At 38.4% G+C, this 19,838-nt stretch overlaps 1 protein-coding gene across 1 annotated transcript in view; it reads right to left on the bottom strand.

Moving 5' to 3' along the window:
* Positions 1–943: 943 nt before the first annotated feature.
* The window catches only part of LOC104160559 (PHD finger protein 20-like), a gene marked incomplete at its 3' end in the record, with an annotated part of 24,582 nt that continues 5,687 nt past the window's right edge, over positions 944–19,838 (bottom strand). The window contains exons 2-10 of the mRNA XM_009698702.1: positions 19,296–19,467; positions 18,996–19,080; positions 18,167–18,246; positions 14,265–14,622; positions 14,204–14,233; positions 13,686–13,793; positions 11,937–12,113; positions 10,977–11,150; positions 944–1,222 (exon numbers count right to left, since the gene is read on the bottom strand). Of these exons, the coding sequence (XP_009697004.1) occupies positions 944–1,222; positions 10,977–11,150; positions 11,937–12,113; positions 13,686–13,793; positions 14,204–14,233; positions 14,265–14,622; positions 18,167–18,246; positions 18,996–19,080; positions 19,296–19,467 (1,463 nt within the window). The remainder of the gene's footprint in view (positions 1,223–10,976; positions 11,151–11,936; positions 12,114–13,685; positions 13,794–14,203; positions 14,234–14,264; positions 14,623–18,166; positions 18,247–18,995; positions 19,081–19,295; positions 19,468–19,838) is intronic.

The following is a 19,838-nucleotide window of genomic DNA, read 5'->3' as shown; positions in this document are numbered from 1 at the left end:
AAAAAAACACCAGGGAATTCAGCAAAGAGAAAGTTGGATTTTATAAAACAGGCTCAATCAGAAGACAAAAGAGATTATAATTTTTATGGACTGACAGTACAAAGAGAAGTCAGCCCACAAGAACAACATTTGGATAGATTATCAACACCCCCACTGCAGTTCACAAGTAATCCTAGATTGCCACTCTGATGTTACGCAAGACCCTAGGAAGAACGCGCTTCAGAGAACGAGACAGCGAAGAAGTTAACGTGATTCTGAAGACTGCAAAGCAGTTATAACTTAAGCACTGATTTTCTTCCTAACCATTAAGTTTCTATCCCTTTTGCCTATCCATCAATTGTGTGAGGATCTTTTTCAAGCACAGCTACAGCAATTGCGTTTGTTAAATACTAGGACTTTTTTGCCCACAGCTCCAGCAATGAGAATGGTAAATACTGCAGCAACTGGAACTGGATTTCTAGCAGAGTCTACTCTTGAAGTTAGACCATGAAATGTAAAGACCAAACAAGAAATAGGAGAGAACTGGAGTTACTCAGACTGTTTCCTTAATGCGGAAAAGGATAAAAAGTCTTCGAACAATACTATTTAGTTACTTGCCAAGCCAGGGAGGGAAGTCAGAACTCAAGGAATTGTAGTTTTAAAAAAAAGAATAGGGGTTTAATACTCAAGTGAGCTGTTACAAAGGAATAAGAGAAGCTGCATAGTCAGCTCATTACAAAACATGATCTACATTTTGAGATGAGGGAATGTCTTCAGTTTTATCTTCTCTAAAACATAATGTTCACAGACATTATGCCTCTTCTCCACAAAGAAATCTGCTAAGATGGAGCCCTAAAGAGGCTCCATCAGCCCAAAAGAAAACTGGTTTCTGCTCTTTCCTGCCTGTCCTGCCTGCTGCTGTTTAAAAAAAAAAAAAAAAGGAAGAGATCAGCAACATACTTACACAATGAACCAGCTGTGGTCCATCCTCTTTTTGACCTTTCTTGATTAGCTTTCTCAGAAGCCAAAGAAGCTCTGGTTTGAATATTTCTTTTTACAGGGTTCTGCTGTGATTCTGCAGCCTTCTCCACTCCATGAAAGTATTTCATGTGATAATGCTGTAACTTGGCTTTGCGGAAGGATTTTGAACAGTCCAAGAACTTGCATCTAAATTTGTGATCTTGATCAACAGTTGCAGCTTTTTTTGATGCAAGAAAATCTGTTCTCCTACAAGGTTTTGTTACTGTAAGAACAAAACAGATAAATTCCCCCATGCATTTGCCATATTTATTGAATGGTTTCCTAAACTTAAAACAAAAAAAACGTTAAGAAATGGGCATGCATTAAAACATATTAGCTAAGTAACACTAAAAATAAAATTTTAATGCTGTATCCGCCTTGAAGATCAATAGCTTTTAAGGGAAAACTCTGCCCTACTATGCTCTTAAAACTTGTTTGTCACTCCGACAGTGTTTTTATGAATGAGTTAGTCAGAAAACAACATTTTGCTTCCATGAGTCCCTTGCCCAACAGCTAATACCACTGTATATAGTGCTACTATAAACACGAGACTGAATTACACAGATATTGTGTATTTTAGTCAGACCACTGAGGATTATGTTCTATTAAGTATTTATTTAACTGCTAATGGCTGTTCACATCATTGGTGAAAGCACTTTCCAAGGAAAACAGTTCTGCTTCTCTGCTTATAGTTATTTTGCTACCTGCTTTCTGGATGCTTTGTCTTACCAGCAAAGTCTGGTTACTTCCAAGAACAATGGAAGCAGTACATCACAACTACATTTTTCAAGTAAAAATGAAACTTATTTCAATTTTCAAGCAGCAATGAAAGAATGAAACTAAGCAAAATGACAATTGCTTGCATCTGTTACAAAATGTCTCCTACAAGCTACAGTTAATTAGTTTCTCAAAAAAAAGCAAGGAAAGTTTTCAGACTCAAATGGAAGAATGTTTCAAGGCATCTGTTTTACAGAGCACTGCTGTGCAACCCAGGCCTATACCTAAACTCGATCTGCTAAATTCCTATTTCTTCTTCCAGCACTTCAGAAACTTGTAAGTCATGTTTTCACTAAGAGATACACAAAAGAAACATTTTGTACTAAGAGTAAATTAGATTACTGTCACCAGTATCTGTACCCGATAAAACAAGAGGAGAGGTAGAAATTTGAAAACAGAGATACAGAGAGATCCAGGCAATTATCCATCACTAAAACGCACACAGCATCAAAAAAAAAAAAATCCCTCACTCACTAGAGGACAGTGGAAAGGAGGCATCATTTTTAACAAAACAGCTTCCAAATATCATTTTTCCATTTGTTTCACCAGTACGAAAGTATTATTTCCATATTCCCAAGTGTTTCCAAACTTGGAGGATTAAGAAAGAAGTAGTGTTTAAAGCTAAGACCCAGACCTAGCAACAGTGATGCAAAACCAAAGGTATGCAGCACGCAAATTAAAATTAAGACATTGTATTAGAAGTAATTGAAAACAAGGAACACAAAAGGACTCAGAAACATTACAAACAAGAGTAAGAGCAGAAAGAATAAGACTTTCCACAAGTGCACCTATACAGGAACACATTGAATGGGAGTGTTAAAGGTACTGCCAACACAATCTTGGTGTAAGAACACAGGACAGCTTGTTCAGAAATTTTTAGCATGTAGCAGCAAAAATGGTGAGTGTTACTGAGCTGCACACTTAAAGATCATGTCATAGCGAAGAAAAGTATCCTAGATAGCTGCATCTGAAGCACACTCAGTTTTTAAGGACTGTGTTATGACAAAGAAACAAAACTTGAAGTCATTCATAGAGAAAAAACAAGTAATGGTACTATGAAGGCTGATGTACAGGGAAGGATTAAGAAGTCATATGTACATCAGACTGGTTAAAAGAAAGAATATTCATTCAGCTTTGAGAAGAAAATAGTAAAAATGAAGACACTGCTTTTGGGTGTTTCACAGAGATAATGACAAGGAGAAAGAGAAAGACGTTTTGGCATAGCCATATTAAGAACATGCTGATAGGGATCCTGCTTCAAGCAATTACGATACTAAGATTGCAACAAAGCCAGACAATTGGATCACACTTGCAGAATGACAAAGTTTGCCAATACCGAAATCGAAATATATTGTACACCATCAAAAGTGGCATTCATAAAGAATGAAAAAACATTTCTATTTCAGGGATGGTCAGTGATATGGCCCATGGGTTTAGTGAAAGCAAGTGCAGAAAAGTTCTCTTGATTGTAAAGCTAAAAACCAGCATTCAGGACTATGAAAGAGAACTTGTTTCATTTAGTAACTAACATGAAGATGGGAAAACTTAACTGCAGTAGAAGGGAGTAATGGCGTCTGAAGATTTAGCGAAAAAGTATTACGAAGATGATAAGGGAAACTATTATACCATCACACAACTGTCATGATGAGGCCCTGTATCCAAGCTCAGAGCACTTCCCCTCCATTGAGATGGACAAATTCTGGAGAAGATACAGGGAATGGCTTCTAACTGATCAGCTACAAGCTAGAAGAGGAGCACAGGATCATGTTAGCTGAAGTTTAGAAACAGAGGTAACAAAGACACAGGGTACGGGGAAAGAAAGCAGACAAAAAAAAACAAACCACAACACACAAACTTACTGCAACATGCAAAAGGAATCTATTCACAGTAATAAAAGCAAAGACAATCCCACACAGTTTGAGACAAAGGTTAAATTATCACCACCACATCTGGGGGCATTTTCCTTCTTTACAAGTAACAGAACAGAACACCCTGCCACCCCGGCGCAGCAGGAAGCTGAGGCCCAACTCTGCCACCCACAAAAGCCTCTGCAGATCCTGTGCTCCCAGCCAAGCGCTCTGAAGCCAACTCATGACACCAGCATCTAAAGGGGGGAACTTCCATCCTTACACACATATACAAATTTTGCTCACAACACATGGTACTAAAACTGGTTTCTATGGAGAGAAAGTTCTGTTGTATTAGCTTCAGGTTTTCAGGCACTTGCCTTTTCAGAGGAGCTTGGTGGGTGTTTTCTCCGAGTACAGAGGAAAGTTAATGACAGACCTACCACCTGCGGTTTCTTCCACGTTGATAACCAAAATTAAAACTCCTCACTTGGCATTCAATTAGCCATTACAGTATTAAACAGAGGTTCACGGTCAAACAACAGTGTCTCCTTTAACTTTCACTACAGAGCGAAAAAAATACATCCCTTCAGCATTCAAGTCAGCAACTTCTCTAACTTCCCATTGTGCTGTATTATCCAAGGCTCAAGCGGACCACCTTTAGCAGTAAGTTTACAGTAAAACGCCACCGTGTGAAGCTTCTGAGTCCACAAGAGATTTTCCCCACCACCACCAATTCTTTGTTTGAATTGATTCTGGCTGGGATAGGAACATTTGGCAGTAGAACACTATCTTGACTGAAGGTCTGCCATCCCGAGGCATCTTCTGCAACACATTGGTAAGCTATCCCGGAAAGTCAACAGTGCATGGAACACTTAGTGTTTTCCCCCAATTAAAGCTGGCCTTGCTGCCATTTCTAGCCATTAGATCTTCACGCAGAACTACCTGTTAAGCTGATGAGACTTCTAGACTCTATTTCCCAGTCTTCACAGAAATACTGAGCAAAAAAATCAAATTTCTCCTTCACCTGCTGTTGAACCAAAAGTCAAGTCACTCTCGAACATATGTTTTCCAGTGCTTCCATCTGTATTATTTTCAAGATTATTTATTTGTTACCACTACCTTTCTTGAGCTGACACTTTTTACGCTGTGCTCTGGATCACTTCACACCATTGGGCTAGCTTCCTTATTAATTACCTACTTCTTTGGTCTTATTTCTTCTGAAATCTTGTGTTGTTTTTCCTGAGCTCACCAAAAAGTGTTCCTGTTCATCATTTAGGCACCCAAATTATGTTTCTTCCTTTATTTTCAAAAACCTCTGTCTTTCAAGATCTCAGCTGTGAAACAAAGAACATCTTGCCTAATCGCTCTTCTCGAACTACTTCAGGTAAGGACAGCATCCAAGCATACCCAGTGCATTCGTAATCCACTCAAGTAGATGCTTGGTGTAATAAATACATATGGCATCAATAATCACAGATCATTACATGTATACAAAGTTGTGATTTTTGAGCTTCAAACATTACTTGACATGGCAAGAATTACTCAAGACAGTATTTCATATGATTCTCCACTCACCATTTTCTCCCCGTGCTGGCACTAAATTCATAACAATAAAAACAGACAAGTCGGTACTGCACAAAAAGCTTGTAGGTGTACAGTGCAGTGCTGTGCAAGCCTCGGCATACCTTTAGAGGGGGCTGGCATATGGGTGGATGTAAAGGCTTTTCCTGCACTTTGAGGTGCAACCGAAACACTGCGTCCAGGTCATGGGGACTAGCTGTAAGAGACTTTAAATGAGCAAGGCAGGATGGACTTCTCTACGTTCTGTATCATTAGGCTTAAAATGACAACTTTTACATCACCTTGAAGGAATCAAAGCCTACCTAGGTAAGCTGCAGGATAAACAGCTGCTCTCTCAAAATGGATGCAAAAACATTATGCTTCTCCTTAACTGAAACCCAAAGCTAAAAGCGACAAAATTAGAAAAACATGCGGTAAGTAAAAGACAAATGGAATCCCTGATGCATGTCTATGCAAATAAAAAAGTAATCTAAGAGTTCTGGGAAATACAACTGCAAACACGACAGTAGATCTGTGCAAAGCAAAGGCAGCTCACCTTTAAAGTCAAATCAGTTTGTAACAGTAAAGTCAGGCAAACAGCTGCAGAGTGCCTCTAAGCCCGTTTTCAGATATACAAAACAGAGCTTTAACCAGCTGCAAAAATTTGCCAACAGACTCTCCTCTGCTTTTTTGAAAGACCACTTGATTTAGCTAAGTCCTAATCACCAATGCTGGTCCATACATTAGAGAAGCCAAAAACCAGCAGAATAGGATTTTTATCCTCTAGTACATGTAATTCACCAGAATTTTGCTGAAAATTTTAAAAAAGGAACTTAAGTTTTGACAAGTAACGCTATGTGTTCTGAAAAGGCAGTATTACAGGCATACACATTTTAAAGCATATAAACACTCCAAATTGTATTTGCCGTTACAAATGTCTGCAACTACTATAAATCTTGAGTCATCTACCAACCAGTGATTGGGAAAACACTCTTTAAAAGGAGTACTTTTGCCCTCAAAAATTCCTGATATTCTAATGCTATAAAAACCATGTTCTTCCTATACATCATGCAAGTTCAAACTAGTATTACCAGGGTGCATTGCTCACCCATGCCAAAACAACATTAACATAACACACTGAAGAAAAATGAAAGTTGTTCATTTTATTATGTTTTGTAGTATTTTCCCACAGGAAAAGAGTGAATTCCCATCAAATGACTAGAATTAAAGCCTACAGACAAATAAAAAAGTTAGTACTGGGTTACAATACTGCATTTATTCTAAGTACTAGAAGTTCTCTCTGACCTTAGCTTCCATGCTTTATTTTGTGGGAATCTTGTACATAAGAAACATCCCTTTTTTCCACCCACACCACCTACCCTGACAATATACTTCTCCCCTTTCCAAACCCCAAGTCTCTAACACACACAGCAGTCTGAGAACGTAACTGCCTGCCATACAGTTACTAGTGTTTGGAGAGATGTCCATCTGTTCCCTTGGTAGTTACCCACAAAGTAAGTTAACTTGGTTTTCAGCCTCCAACACCAGTTATTTTTAGGACGGCATGCTCAGACTCTTTACCACCACCACCAGCCCCTGAAGAGCAGGAAGCCACCGGCGATTTTCTGAGATGTCTTCAGATCCCACAGGGAGAGGCCTCTGCCATGCCGCTGCGCACACAGGCTGCTCCCAGGCGAGAGCCCAAGCCAGATGCTTTCCCCATCCCCGGTTCATCGGCACCAGAATGTACAGGCACGATCCCACGAGTAAGGCAGAAGCACGTACACGAAAACACAGATCCACTTTTAATTACAGAAGATCCATCCATGACAGGATCTATGGATTTTGAAACTCTTTATGAACAAACCACTTGTTAATAACATTTTTAATGTCTGTTAAGTATGGAAACAGATATTTTTCTTTGGACTTCAGGTGACAGTATTTACTCAAAAAGACCCTGTACAGTTCTTATTCCCCATCCTTAATAGTCTTCTCCAATAAAAACACCTGCTTGCCAGATCTGGATATCCACCCAGGTACATGTCTGGCACTTCTAATGTTAAATCAGATGGCTTTAATTAAATGAAATTAAATCCATGCTCAGAAGTGGAGATTTTCAGACACCACCACAGTGCTGAACTTCAGGTCAGAATTCAGTGTAAGTGCATACTCCTGAGTTAACTTTAATCCAGCTCACTCAAGTACTGACAGAAGTGCCAGTGCCTGGAGCACACAAGCTACACCAGAGGCTTTGGGTAGGTAAGTGAACCAAGTCGTGTTCCCACAGATTTATGGCTTGTATCCAACTCAGCAAGGTCAGGGGAAAGCCACATCCTGCACATCACATCGGTGTGACCAACACCACGCACGTAGGTATTGTGCATTCAGCTGGAATTCTCCCCAGTTTAAGCCCAAGTTACAAATGCTCAGCAATATAAACATCAGGAAGTCAGAGAGAAGTGGTAATAATGGCAAAAGGTATCCAAAGGGATCAGGTTTTTTGAACTCCCAATGGTTCAGTCACACACTAGCATTATACTGGTGTTCTGCCCAATCTACCTTCCGCCAAAATTATGATCCCCAATGCTAAAAAAATGGAATTGAGAAATACTATTTTATAAATTTCAAATGTACAAGTGAATTCCTCTCCCTACTTCCTCCCTTACAAAACACAGCATCTCACCCCAACACGTATTACACAAGTTCAAGGGGATAAAACAAGGCAAATGTAAACTGCATCTGTAATCTCAAGCAGAAAGTATGCGAGTAGAAGAAAAAAAATCTGCTGGTATTTTCATTTAACTTAAATCCTTACATCTATCAATCATTTCCCTAAAGTTTTTTCATGGAAGGAGAAGAGATTTCCCCATCAGCAACACACACACAGAGAAGTAACATTTTCACATAACCAAGTCTGTTTTGTCTATTTGTGCTTTCATAGTCACTAGAAGTGATTTGTTTGCTGTAAACCCTAACACATACTCCTGAGTATGTACTAGCTCTGAACTTATAGCCCTGAACTCAGATCCCCAAACTTTCCTTTTTTTTTAAAAGAAGCCTTCTTTGAAGATGACCATACAGCTATGACAACACCCCAGTTCATTACACCAGGAAAAAAAAAAAAAAACATCTTTGATATCATAGTTACTTGAAACTACGACATTGTGAAACACCTGGAAAAGCTTTACATCCTAAATGAGTACTTAAGTTAGAAAATACATGCCCTTGCAGGCAGCATTTTTTAGTAGTATTTGACCACTAACCCCAAAGCTTTGTGATTACACATTACAATACCAACTAAAATCTTCTTTATTTTCGAGGATATTCTCTGACTACTTCTGGATTATTTTACAAAGGCAATGGCAGTAGATGCCTTCTTAATACTGCATTAACTGTTTGGAAGAACATCTGTAACCATTAACACAGATTTGCCATACTGTTAATAAAGTGCGGTTCTTTCAAAAAGCTTTACCATTCTGCAGATTCTCAGATCTTATCAAAGTTGTTGTTTGTCAATCTGTAGTTCAACAAGTACCCCCAAAAGATTATACAAAAGATAACAGTCATCTTAAAAATGCTACACTTCAAACTGAAAATTTGCAGGAATTTACAAAATAGAAGGTTAAATGGTTTGTCAGCTAAGAAACAAACTTTGAGAAAAGCAGTAAGTTTACCATGCAAGATCACTGAAGTTAAAAAGCACTCTATCATACTGGTTTCCTACATAAAGCACATCCAAAAGGTGACTGCATCCACTGTACTGGAAAGTTTTACCATACCTTCTCTTCTATTACATAGTTTGCCAGAGGCTAAAAAGTACTTTCAGACATACTAAAAGTTCTTTCAGTTCTAAAAATTGCTATGACCTGCTGTATCTTAGAAGAGCTGTCTCTAAGGTGCAAGTCCTGCACATCTCACCTCAGAGGAATTCAGTTCACTCCACCTGTTCGGAGCCATGCCTGTACCTACACACTTTCTCATGTGCAGCCACCACCCTTTCTGCTTGCCTGAAGCACAAGATTCCAACAAGATCAAGAAGCATCACTGCTTGTTAGCATTTCTTTGCACTCCCAGTGACACAAGTGTCTGTAGTCTTTCTGTTAAGAACTCCAGGGACATCTTGTAGAGAACCAATGAAGGAGGAAAAAAAATTAACGTTCCTTTGCTGCTACAGCAGACAGCCCCTCCTGCCATCTGCAAAAGCAACTCCAGGGTGAAAATCTGCAAACAGGACATGGCTGTTCATCTTACAAATACATTCAAGGATGCTTTTCAGTTTCAAGGGCACCTTGGATGAAAGGAACTTCCAATTGCAAAGGAAAGAGCTACAAAGCACAGCACTAGCTGCTAACATTGCTGGCGCTACAAACGTTTAATACTAAAAAGGCAACACTTTATGTCCTTCCTTTGCTTCGGAGATTTGCAGGCAGGCTGTCAATAGCTCACATACTCAGAGTTAGTAGAGAGCAATGGCATTTCCTTGGCATCGGAGAGATTAACATTCTGTTCAGGTGCAACTGCCAAACAGTGGTTTTGCCTTCAAGAGCCAAAACAAACTACAATCCATCAGTTAAAAAAAGGTTAAACCCAAAAGTACTTTACGGACTGAAAAGGACACAGCAGCCTGACTAGGAAAAAGAATCTGCAGCCACTCCGTATCTTCTGAATTCACTGCCAGAACATAGGGAAGGAAAGGCATGGCCCCAACATGCATCAACTGAAAAGACTCTGGATATATCATATTTAGAATACAGGTGAATATATCATCAGCGTGGTTAGGAAGGAGAGCAAGATCAAAAGAGCTCTAATTTTTAAATAGTAAAAGACCATTTACACATCAAACCTGAACAAAGGAAAAGAGCTAAATTCCTTCTTGCACTGGAGGTACACATAGGTGGCAAAGGAAGAGGACGTTTCATTTGTACAGTTACACCAGAGTTGGTGAAAGAGGACATACGCAAGTAGGAGGGTAAACATGGAAAACCAACAAAGAGGATGAAAGCTAGCACATACAGATTACTCTAGCAATGCTGAACAACTTTAAATACCTCTAAATGCTCTGTTCCACTTAAAATTAAACTTCTTTGTTAGAGTATAAATTAGGGAATTCATAGTTCAAGGTTTCCCCAGCTAGCTGCGGACACAAGTATTAAAAGTTACGAGAAATAATCATGGGACAGCACTGTTTTGGCATAGTCTAGTATCTGTATAGGAAATTTTAATTTGAAAAAGCAAGGAAAGTACACTGCCCAGCTACCAATGTATATATTCCACCTTCTCTTAAGACAGACACTGAAATGTTTGAACTATTTCATAAATTTGCACTAAAACCTCTAAATAGTCCAGGTCTTAAGTATAATAGAAGCCAAAACATAAGGGTATAGAAACGCACAATCAGGATTCCCAAACATCAATGCTACCACTTACCTGCAGCCCAGACATTACAAAAGAACCTGATCTTTTAAGATGTTAGTCCAACTTAATCCAAAATTACAAACATCGAATTATAACCTGAAAACAAGCATTTGTTAGTTTCACCATTCACATGTTAGAAATACTACACCCAGTCATTAAAAAATTATGGTTTTCACTTTTTGGAGGATTGCTGTCAATCTCCAAAACATAAGATCAAAACTGAGTCCATAAGGAACAAAAATATGCATTTTCCCCTGTGGTTAACATTGCAAGAACACATAATTTTTGTTAATGATACTCATACAAGCATGAAACATCTGGCACCAGTTGCCTTAAGAAATGTATCAATATTAAATACGAAATCAAAATTTGAACCTGTAGCAGCAGAAGGTTCTTGAGTCCTGACAGTAACAGAGGAAGACTCAGTGTCTTCAACTTTTTCTTCCTGTAAACTGGCATCTGTACTGAGTGCTGTGCTATGTGATGTGTTTCCAGGAGATCCTTGTTCAGTTAAACTTTGGTCAGATTCAACAGGAATTTCTAACTGGACTAGAATGGAAAAAAAAAATTTCATTAAGTAAAGTGCATACAAATGCATATTCCAGTACATTTATGTGTGTGTTCATTACATTACAGTGGAGACTAACATCCATCCACACTCAGACTGCTTGCTGTTGTATTAACACAAAATTAAGTTTTTACAACACAGCTATCTGTAGCAACCCTCTAAATTTACAGCTGCTTAGAAACACACAGGCTGCAAACTCTTTATAGCCTAAAATGGGACAGGTCTCTTCAAACCATCAACACAGATCTCCCTGAAAGGGAAAGGCAGTGAAGCACAGGGCAGAAAAAGGGAGCACTATTCTTAGACTGGGTGGAGACAAAGTGTTCAACAAAAGGGTTAAATTGTAAGTTTAGCATTTGGGTTACTTCTTCAGTCTCAAAGTGTTAAAACATTGTAATTACCTCATTTTCACAAGCACAACCTGCATCCCTTAGAAGAAAACCAAAAAACAACCACAACATTTCCTTTAAGTTATTTTACAACCTATGGAGCTGTTCTTTTGCCAGGTCAGTTATCCCTATACCGGAAAAAGCTCCCACCATGAGAGGGAAACATTAGAGTTACTGATGGACACAGAACCAAAAGCAAAAGGCAACCAGGGCAGCAAGAGAGAGATATAAACTTGAGTTTTCTCTGTAATGCTGATGAAATCAGGTTTACTTGCAGATATAAAGCCTGCAGGTCATGCAAGTGAAAATACAGTGCTTGCAACAACTAGATGACTGCCATACCACCACAAATCCAGAGTATACCAGGAAGGTGCTTACCCTTCTCAGATTCCTTTTGGTTAGATACTGCATCTTTCAAAGGCTGAATTTCCGTTGAAGTTGTGACATGATCTGTATTTAAAATCTCATGGCTAATGCTAGATGAGAGTCTTGAAGATCGTCTCCTGATTTGATCTCTTTCAGGGTTATCTGAAGAGTTCTTCGATTTTTCCTGAGCTGGAATAGACAAATTTAACGGTACCATGCAGTTATAGCATTACTAAATAGCTCAAGCAAACTTTAAAGATCTCTCCTCCCAGCTACAGTTTGAAAGCGTGGGGTTTTTAAAGGACTGAGGTTAATAGCAAAAGCTAAACATCCCTGGTGATTAGACCTCTCTGAGGTCTAATCATACTGACTAATCATACTGACCGTTATAAATAAGCATTAAAAATACAGCAAAAGCCTATCTTATAGGCCTCTCAACTTTTCCTTTTAGTAACCGATTTGAAGTAGGAATACAGATCAAGATCTTACTGGTAAAACATTCCTTTAAACAGCAACCATCCCACAGACCTAAGTAATACTAGAAGTTCGATGAGACAATACAGATGCACAAACAACTTTGACCCTAAGCTGCATAACGTAAGCACACTGAAGTTTTAAGACTTTGAGGTCCTAAAGAAGGAAAAGAGCCTTCTTCAGATCTTCATCTCCTTGTTCACAATACTACTACAGAGAATATAATTTTCTTTCCTCATCAACACACTCAAGTTCTTAAACATCACTACACAGTATACCAAGATAAAGCAGAAGCGATCAGACTGCAGTGACATGAATATTTATCTAGTATTAAAGCTTCTTTGCTAAGCAATGTGGTAGATCCTCCACCTAGTAACTAAAGAGTTCCTACAACTAGAAGAAGGTTTTTATAACCTTCTGTGTATTGGCGGCAATATAATCACTGCCTCCCCTATGTCTATTGTGATAAATAATGTAGTTTTGTTTAAGCCGTAACACACAGGCAGTCGGAAACAATGTAAGCCTCCAAGGACCCAAGTATGTGGACAGAGACAGGGAAACGTGTATTTGGGTACAGGGTCAAGCTGCTTTAGCTGATACCACTTATCTTAGCTTGGTTGTCACCTTCCCGCCCTTATATGGAAGAAAGATTACCTGTCAACTTGCAGTTTTGTTATGTAACTGGAACACAGAGTGAAGGTGCCGGAATAAGGAGGTCAAAAGTTCAACCAAGAGGAAGACTTTGAGCCTTCACACCATGACCTTCAAAGACGACCCCCAGAAAACAGTGCGCAGATGCAAGTGGGAGGGCACAGATATGTAAATAACTTCGAGGAAATCATTTGAATATGTATAAGACTTCTGAAAAATGGCATGAATACGAATGACTGTCCTAAATAAATATGTGGAAGTGAGACCAACCAGTGTGCATGCAGGAGGATCACGGAGGTATCTCCTGTGCACCCAGTGCTGAAATAAATCTTTGCCTCACAGACTTTGTCCTCTCCTAAAAACTACATAGGTGAATGTTTCTCACACTATGAACTTCTGCATCAAGACTTACAGCTTGTGGCTCCTTTATCCAAACCCAGCTTCTAAGATTTAGGAGGTAATTTCAGCATGATGATGCTGCATATGAATGGCCAATTTAAGAAAAATAGGTCCTGCATTTCAGCCATTTCATGTATCGCAGTTCAAAGTTAGTATTACAGACTCCCCCCCCCGCCCCGCAAGCTTCAAGAACTTGCACGTACAAATACTGTAAGAGCTGAATACCAAAACACTCACACAAGTTTTTTTCAATCCTGGGACGCTTTGATGGAATTTCACCTCCTTTAGGTATTTTCCGACGTCTTAACTCCAAAGTTATGGGTTGCAGCGTCTGAGGACTTGGCTCTACGTATTTACAGAGAGAGCAAAAACTGACTGGATATGAAGCTGCAAAACTCTTTAAAAAAAAGTTCTTTATGAATTCCCAAGCCTCACAATTTAAAATACCAGACTTGAATAAATACAGTTTCACCTGGCTTTCCAAAGTCTACATATTAGCATTTAATCCTACTGCAGACATGTTTTATAATATATGAAGATTACTTGCCTAAATCTAACTTCTGACAAAACCACTGAAGCTCCAAACCTGGCAAGTATGCTCTCAGCTGTCCTAACCAAGCCTGAACAAAGATGAGTTAAAAGTTTTTTTACAAGTTTCTAGAGACTTAGAGAAAGAGCAAGATATTTTTCATTCCTTTAGGTGAGTTTAGAAAGGTTCTGATACGTAGCCTAAACATTTAAGTTTAGCTACATACCCGTTGGAGGTGTTATCGGCGGGGCTCTCCCTTTTTTTTTTGTTTTTTTGCGGTCTTCCACGTTTTCGTTTAGTTTCTTTCGTGTTTTCCTGTGGACTCTTTACGTTGTCATTCTCAGGCTTCTTCTCAATTTGTTTATCTACTGAATATTCCATATCATTCTCCGATATATTCTCTTTATCTTCTTTTCCATTCTTAGATAAATTCTTTTCCGAGACCTTGCCTTTTTCTGAGATGACTACCAACTTTCCTTCTTTATCAGATTGCTTAACTCTTTTCTCAGTCTTTAATGTCTTTTCATCCTTGTCTTTCTTTGCATTACCTGTTGCTTTCCTCTGTTCTTTAAATTTCTCCCGCTTTTCAGGAGATGACGGAATTTCATTACCTCTTTCCTTAGGCTTAGCATTACCCACAATATTCTAGAATAAAGAGAATGACATATGAAAATTAACTTACTGCAATCCAAAAGTCCTCCCCTGCCTTTGTATTTAGCAGATTTGCATCCTTGTCCAGTTTTTTCAAAGGATATAAGCATACACTCTATTACAACCCACAGACTAAAACTTAGAGGCACCTGAACTGTTCAAGGACCCATACAGCTTCAACAGGACAGTGCAAAAGACTCACTCTTTTTACAAGTCAGTGGCATAAGAGATTTGCTGTTTCTTCGTTCTCATGTGCAGGTTAGGTCCGTACTAGCTTGCACAGTACTACTCAAAGCCTACTTGGGACACTGAAGAAACGGTGAGAGTCAAGAGCACAGAAAAGGGCCAACAGCTCCATCACTTGGATGCAAAAACTGTTTTCCTTTCACAAATGTGTCTCATTCAAAACAGATCAGTATTAGCTTCTAGTTATCACTGCTACTGAAACGTGGTAAGTAAAGAGTCATGTACAGCCACTGCAATCACCGACTTCATCAGGAACCACATAACGTTAAAATTTAGGTAAATTTAAAAACAAAATTTTACACTTTGTCTTTCTCTGATTTGCATTCAGCATGAGAGAGCATAAAATTTTTTATAGTCCCTGGCCAGTAAACTACTGATACAATATTCAGCTATAATCTTATTTCCCCATAGTTCTTACAGAACACCACCAAACCAGGAAGAACACCCCTATATCAACAGGTCACTGCTACTCAATGTCCTTGCCATTTTGTGATCAGATGTCATGTTACCACCACCTGGGGGGGATGCTGATTTTGTTTTTTTCCCCTTCCAATAATCCCGCTACAGGCTGCCCCAGAAGTTCTCTGCTCTGATGAACAGAAACCTTCTAACTTTGCACCTGGATTAATAATTTTTATTTGGTCGTGTGTCAACAGTGCCTTTAGCTGAACTAACTTCCCTCTTCCTGTTGCATAATAACATGAAGTATTAAAGAGCAACCATACTCCTTTCCAGTCACAGTTCTGCAAGGGACAACAAGCTTAAACTCTGAACAAGGATCACAGAACAAGAAAGGCTAAATATCTCAATACCTCCTTCAGGAAAGAAAGTGGAACAGCTGATTTGAGTTAAACAAAATTCTGAGAATACACTTAAAACTCACTATCTCCTTGTACTACACTACATCTTCCCTCTTCCCACCCCAATCTTCCTATCTGTATGCGTCTCACATGACCTGCTACCTTTTAACATTGCCATTTTCAGACCACAGTCCTAAGAAATAATCTTGATGCAATAAAGTGGTGAATGTGCAATCTGCTCCAACCTCTATGATATTATTTCAACCATACTTGGCACAGAGGTAACAAAAAAAAAATCACTTTATAAAAATCTGAGATCAAATTGCTGTACATTTCATAAAAACAGCTAGGCAAAGGGGAATAAAGTCTTTCACCTTCTTAGGTGTCTCAGCACCACTTTTACCAGACATAAAAATCTGTCTTCTGTAAATTCCTTAGATGCCACAGCTATGGGAGAAGCTTCAGTGGAAAATCAAACAACAGTAAAACAAATCTCAAAAAATAACCCTCAGACATTAGGTTTCATTTGTTGTGCTGCTCATAGAACGATTCAATTTGACTCAAGCAGGTTGTACTGGAACACCCATGAACCATCTTAATCAAATTATTCTCAAGAAACTGAACCATAAATATAGTATGTCTGAATTACCATTTGATGTTAATGAGCTCTTAAAAGCTGGATGTCCTTGCATAAGTATATTCACACTGTGCAGGTCATTAGCATCTTACCATCACTGTTCAATACAGCATGTTACATTCTCTACACAGGGACAGAGCAACATTGTCACTAAAAGAAAGATGACCAGCTTACATCGCTCCCTTCAGAAAACAGGAGGTGGTTTGAGGTCTCTTCATGTAAAGAACAGCTAAGATATGAGCCATGTGTGTCCTCAAGGCTATAGCTTTTCCTACTGAGGAACAGGAACAAGAGACTTGTGCTCCACTGCCAGCATGCTGCTACAGTACTGCTGTACCTGAATCTACACTAAGCAACTCACAGTCACAACTGAATCTTGACCTCTCCAGTGGCTCAAGTATTTTTATTTTTTAAACTTTACTTCTAATTGTGTAAACAGAGGTCACTAGAAAATTCTCCTTTTATTTTTTTTTTTAATGCTAAACGACAGAACAAAACATTCTAGCATAACTTATCTATCCAGTTAAGTGATATCTTCCCTGTCAACGGTTAAATGGAGAAAAAAAAACGCCTTTAAAAACCTACCCAAAGCTATGCAGAAACATGAAACTCCCTAAAGGAGAGAGGAGAGACAAAAATACACTTTGCCTTTCTTACGCAGAATATTTCTTCAGATTGTTCAACTTCATGTATTTAAGGTTAAATATGGTAGAAATATTTCGTGTGGCAATGAAGATTCTTCAGGTAGTTCCCTTACAACTATTAGGAGGCACAACTACTATCATTTGAAATCTATTAAGAGCACTTTGTGGCATATCTGAAATAGTTTTTCCTCCCAGTCTGGCAGATCCACAAATCCACAGTCCTCCAAGGAATGGCATGCCTCTTCACAACAGATTTAAACTGTACCCATTAATATTAATTATTGGAATCTGTATTTAAGGTTTGTGTTGGGGGAAGGGATTCAATTCCTTTGCTCAAACTTAGAAGTTCCAGAAAGCTAGAAAAGAAGAAGGCATGACTAAAAAACACAGGTTACGACTACCACACAGGAATGTATGGCAAGATCTCAAACTTAAAATCATTCCTGTAGTGAAAACTATACTGAAGCAGGTACCCAAGAAGTTTCAAGCAAGCTACATAGGACTAGACTTGTCAGCCTTTCCTACAAAGTGCGCACACATGAAAACTGAAGTACAAAGCAGCACTCCTTCCTTCTCACCATAAGCAGGACCAAAAAAAGATGTATTTTTTTTTTCCTAGAATGCCTCACTACTACTTTCCATCACGAGCAGAAGGTTGAACCCACAGTACTGAGGAGGTGAAGGGTTGGTAGAACAGCCAAATCACAGAAGCAGAATGTGGATTAGTAAAAAAGCTTATCTTCTCAAATGTTGTCAGGTGAAAGATTACTAGACAGATTCCTTAAAAGTCTCAAGACAATCAAGTAGTTACTTTGGGACAGAATAGTTTCTCTCCTCTCCATAGTTTCCATCCTATCATTTTTAAGATCCGTGTATTTAAACTAATCTCAAACTGGTGAAACAACCAAAGGGTGTTTCAATAACCTACCACTAGCTTTACTATGTACACTCTTTATCTTCCAATGATTTTTAGAAAGTTGTTTTATTTATATGCCTATGACTTCTCTAGTTCAAGAGATGCGTTCATAAGAACATGAACCTGAGAGCTTTACAAATCATACCATGCATAAACTTCTAACAGATTTTATTTCAGATGCATTGTATGTTAGCAATAGAGATGTTTCACTAATTTCAAATTTTATAATCCATCAAATCTAACCACCTGAACTGTCAATTTTAGAATACACTAGTAGCACAAACACAATACTCACCTGATCTTTGGAAAAAGCTTTGACATGAATGTTTTTGACAGTCTGAACTACACCATCATAGAATTTCACAGTGTACGTACCTAAAATTTGAAAATAAAGTGTAAGAGTTTAAAGATCAAAAGTTATTTAACAGAGGATTTGCTAACAGCTCCAATACTCTAGCTGCATATTTAGATCTAGATAAAAGCTGCCTTATCTGTGGTGTTAGAAACTTCAACAGCACAGGCTAGGTAAGGGAGAAACACTGACATTATCAAAAATAATTATGGTAAGTGTAAAGGTGCAAGCTTAGAGTTGCTCCTTAGATATACTTTCGTCACAAAACCCCAACATATTTTTGGTGGAATACTCCAATAGATAATTACATGGACTTTTTCTCCTTGATCTTACAACATACAGTCAATCTAAAACAAAGCACAGCAGAAGAAAAAGCCCTTCACGGTTCCTCACTGATATTCAAAAATGAGAAGCATGGCTGTGCTTTTTTTTTCCTCCCCTATTTTTAAAGGGATTTTGCAGCTCTGACACTAGTTTTACTGTGGTTACATGCATCTCTTAAATTTATTGTCAAGAAGAAACAATCTTTCCCAAATATATACTTAAAGCAATTACTGACTGGATACCCCAGCAGAAAGTTCTTTTATCTCATGAAAAGGATAAGAGGTTAGGTTAAAAAAGTTGATGGCAGACTAAAACATATAACTGAAAAGAAAACTTTTCATAGTTGTCTTCTGACTGCTGTACTATCTCTCCACCTAAGCAAAAAGGTTAGAATACAATTAGAAATGCGTTACTAACAAGGATGACAAAACCAAAAGTGAGTCCTTACCATCTTTGTTAACAGAAGTAACTTTGGCTGGATAGAAGCGACAATCAGACCAGCATGCCAACACCTGATCATTTATATGAAATCCCTACAAGACAGTCATTACAAGTGTTTTCATCTGAGAATTACTGAGACATACAACTTCATTAAAACATTAAAATGATTCATTTTCCAGTATTTACAATAAATCATAAAACTTATACAGCAGGCAACACAACAACAGTCAAGCATTTTAACGGTCATAATTCATACAACCGCACATTGAACTGTTACATACTCAAATGTCCTCTGTTTTCTACTTACTGCACAACCTTCTTCCTCATGTAATCCTTCTTTTCTTAACTGTATTTTCTCTAAGGGACGCAGATAAGGACTGTCCCAACAAAACCATTCATCATATCTATGGTTCCAGCGTTTGAAATGGATAAGTACTTTTCCTTCTTCATAATCAATTTCTTCAATGTGAGCTGGATACCTGGTCAAAAGGTAGATTAAAATATTTCAATTAGGGTAAGCCATCTCAGACACTAAACTACAGTACAAAATATTATACAAATGGAGCCTTCTACATGATCAAAAGCAAAATATCTGAACACCTGCTCAGTCAGTTCTGATGGGGAGCCAAGTAACTATTCCTAACAACCTTTAGTTTCTGCAATCTTAACATTATTTGATCTATCACTTGTATAAGCAATAAAGATGCTACAAAATGACTAAGAGCTCAGCACAGGACGAATCCCAAAACTGAACAGCAAAGGCAAACACTGGCAGCAGGAAGAGGAGACAACTACGGAGTTCATAGTCTGGGGTGGAAAAAAAAAGTAACTAGAGATCAAGTAGTCAGAA

This window comes from Cariama cristata, unplaced genomic scaffold (genome assembly GCF_000690535.1).
Source record: "Cariama cristata isolate BGI_N322 unplaced genomic scaffold, ASM69053v1 scaffold19334, whole genome shotgun sequence".
Lineage (NCBI taxonomy): Eukaryota > Metazoa > Chordata > Aves > Cariamiformes > Cariamidae > Cariama > Cariama cristata.
Note: the sequence above shows the minus strand (reverse complement) of the source record. Positions and strands in the feature narration are given on the sequence as shown.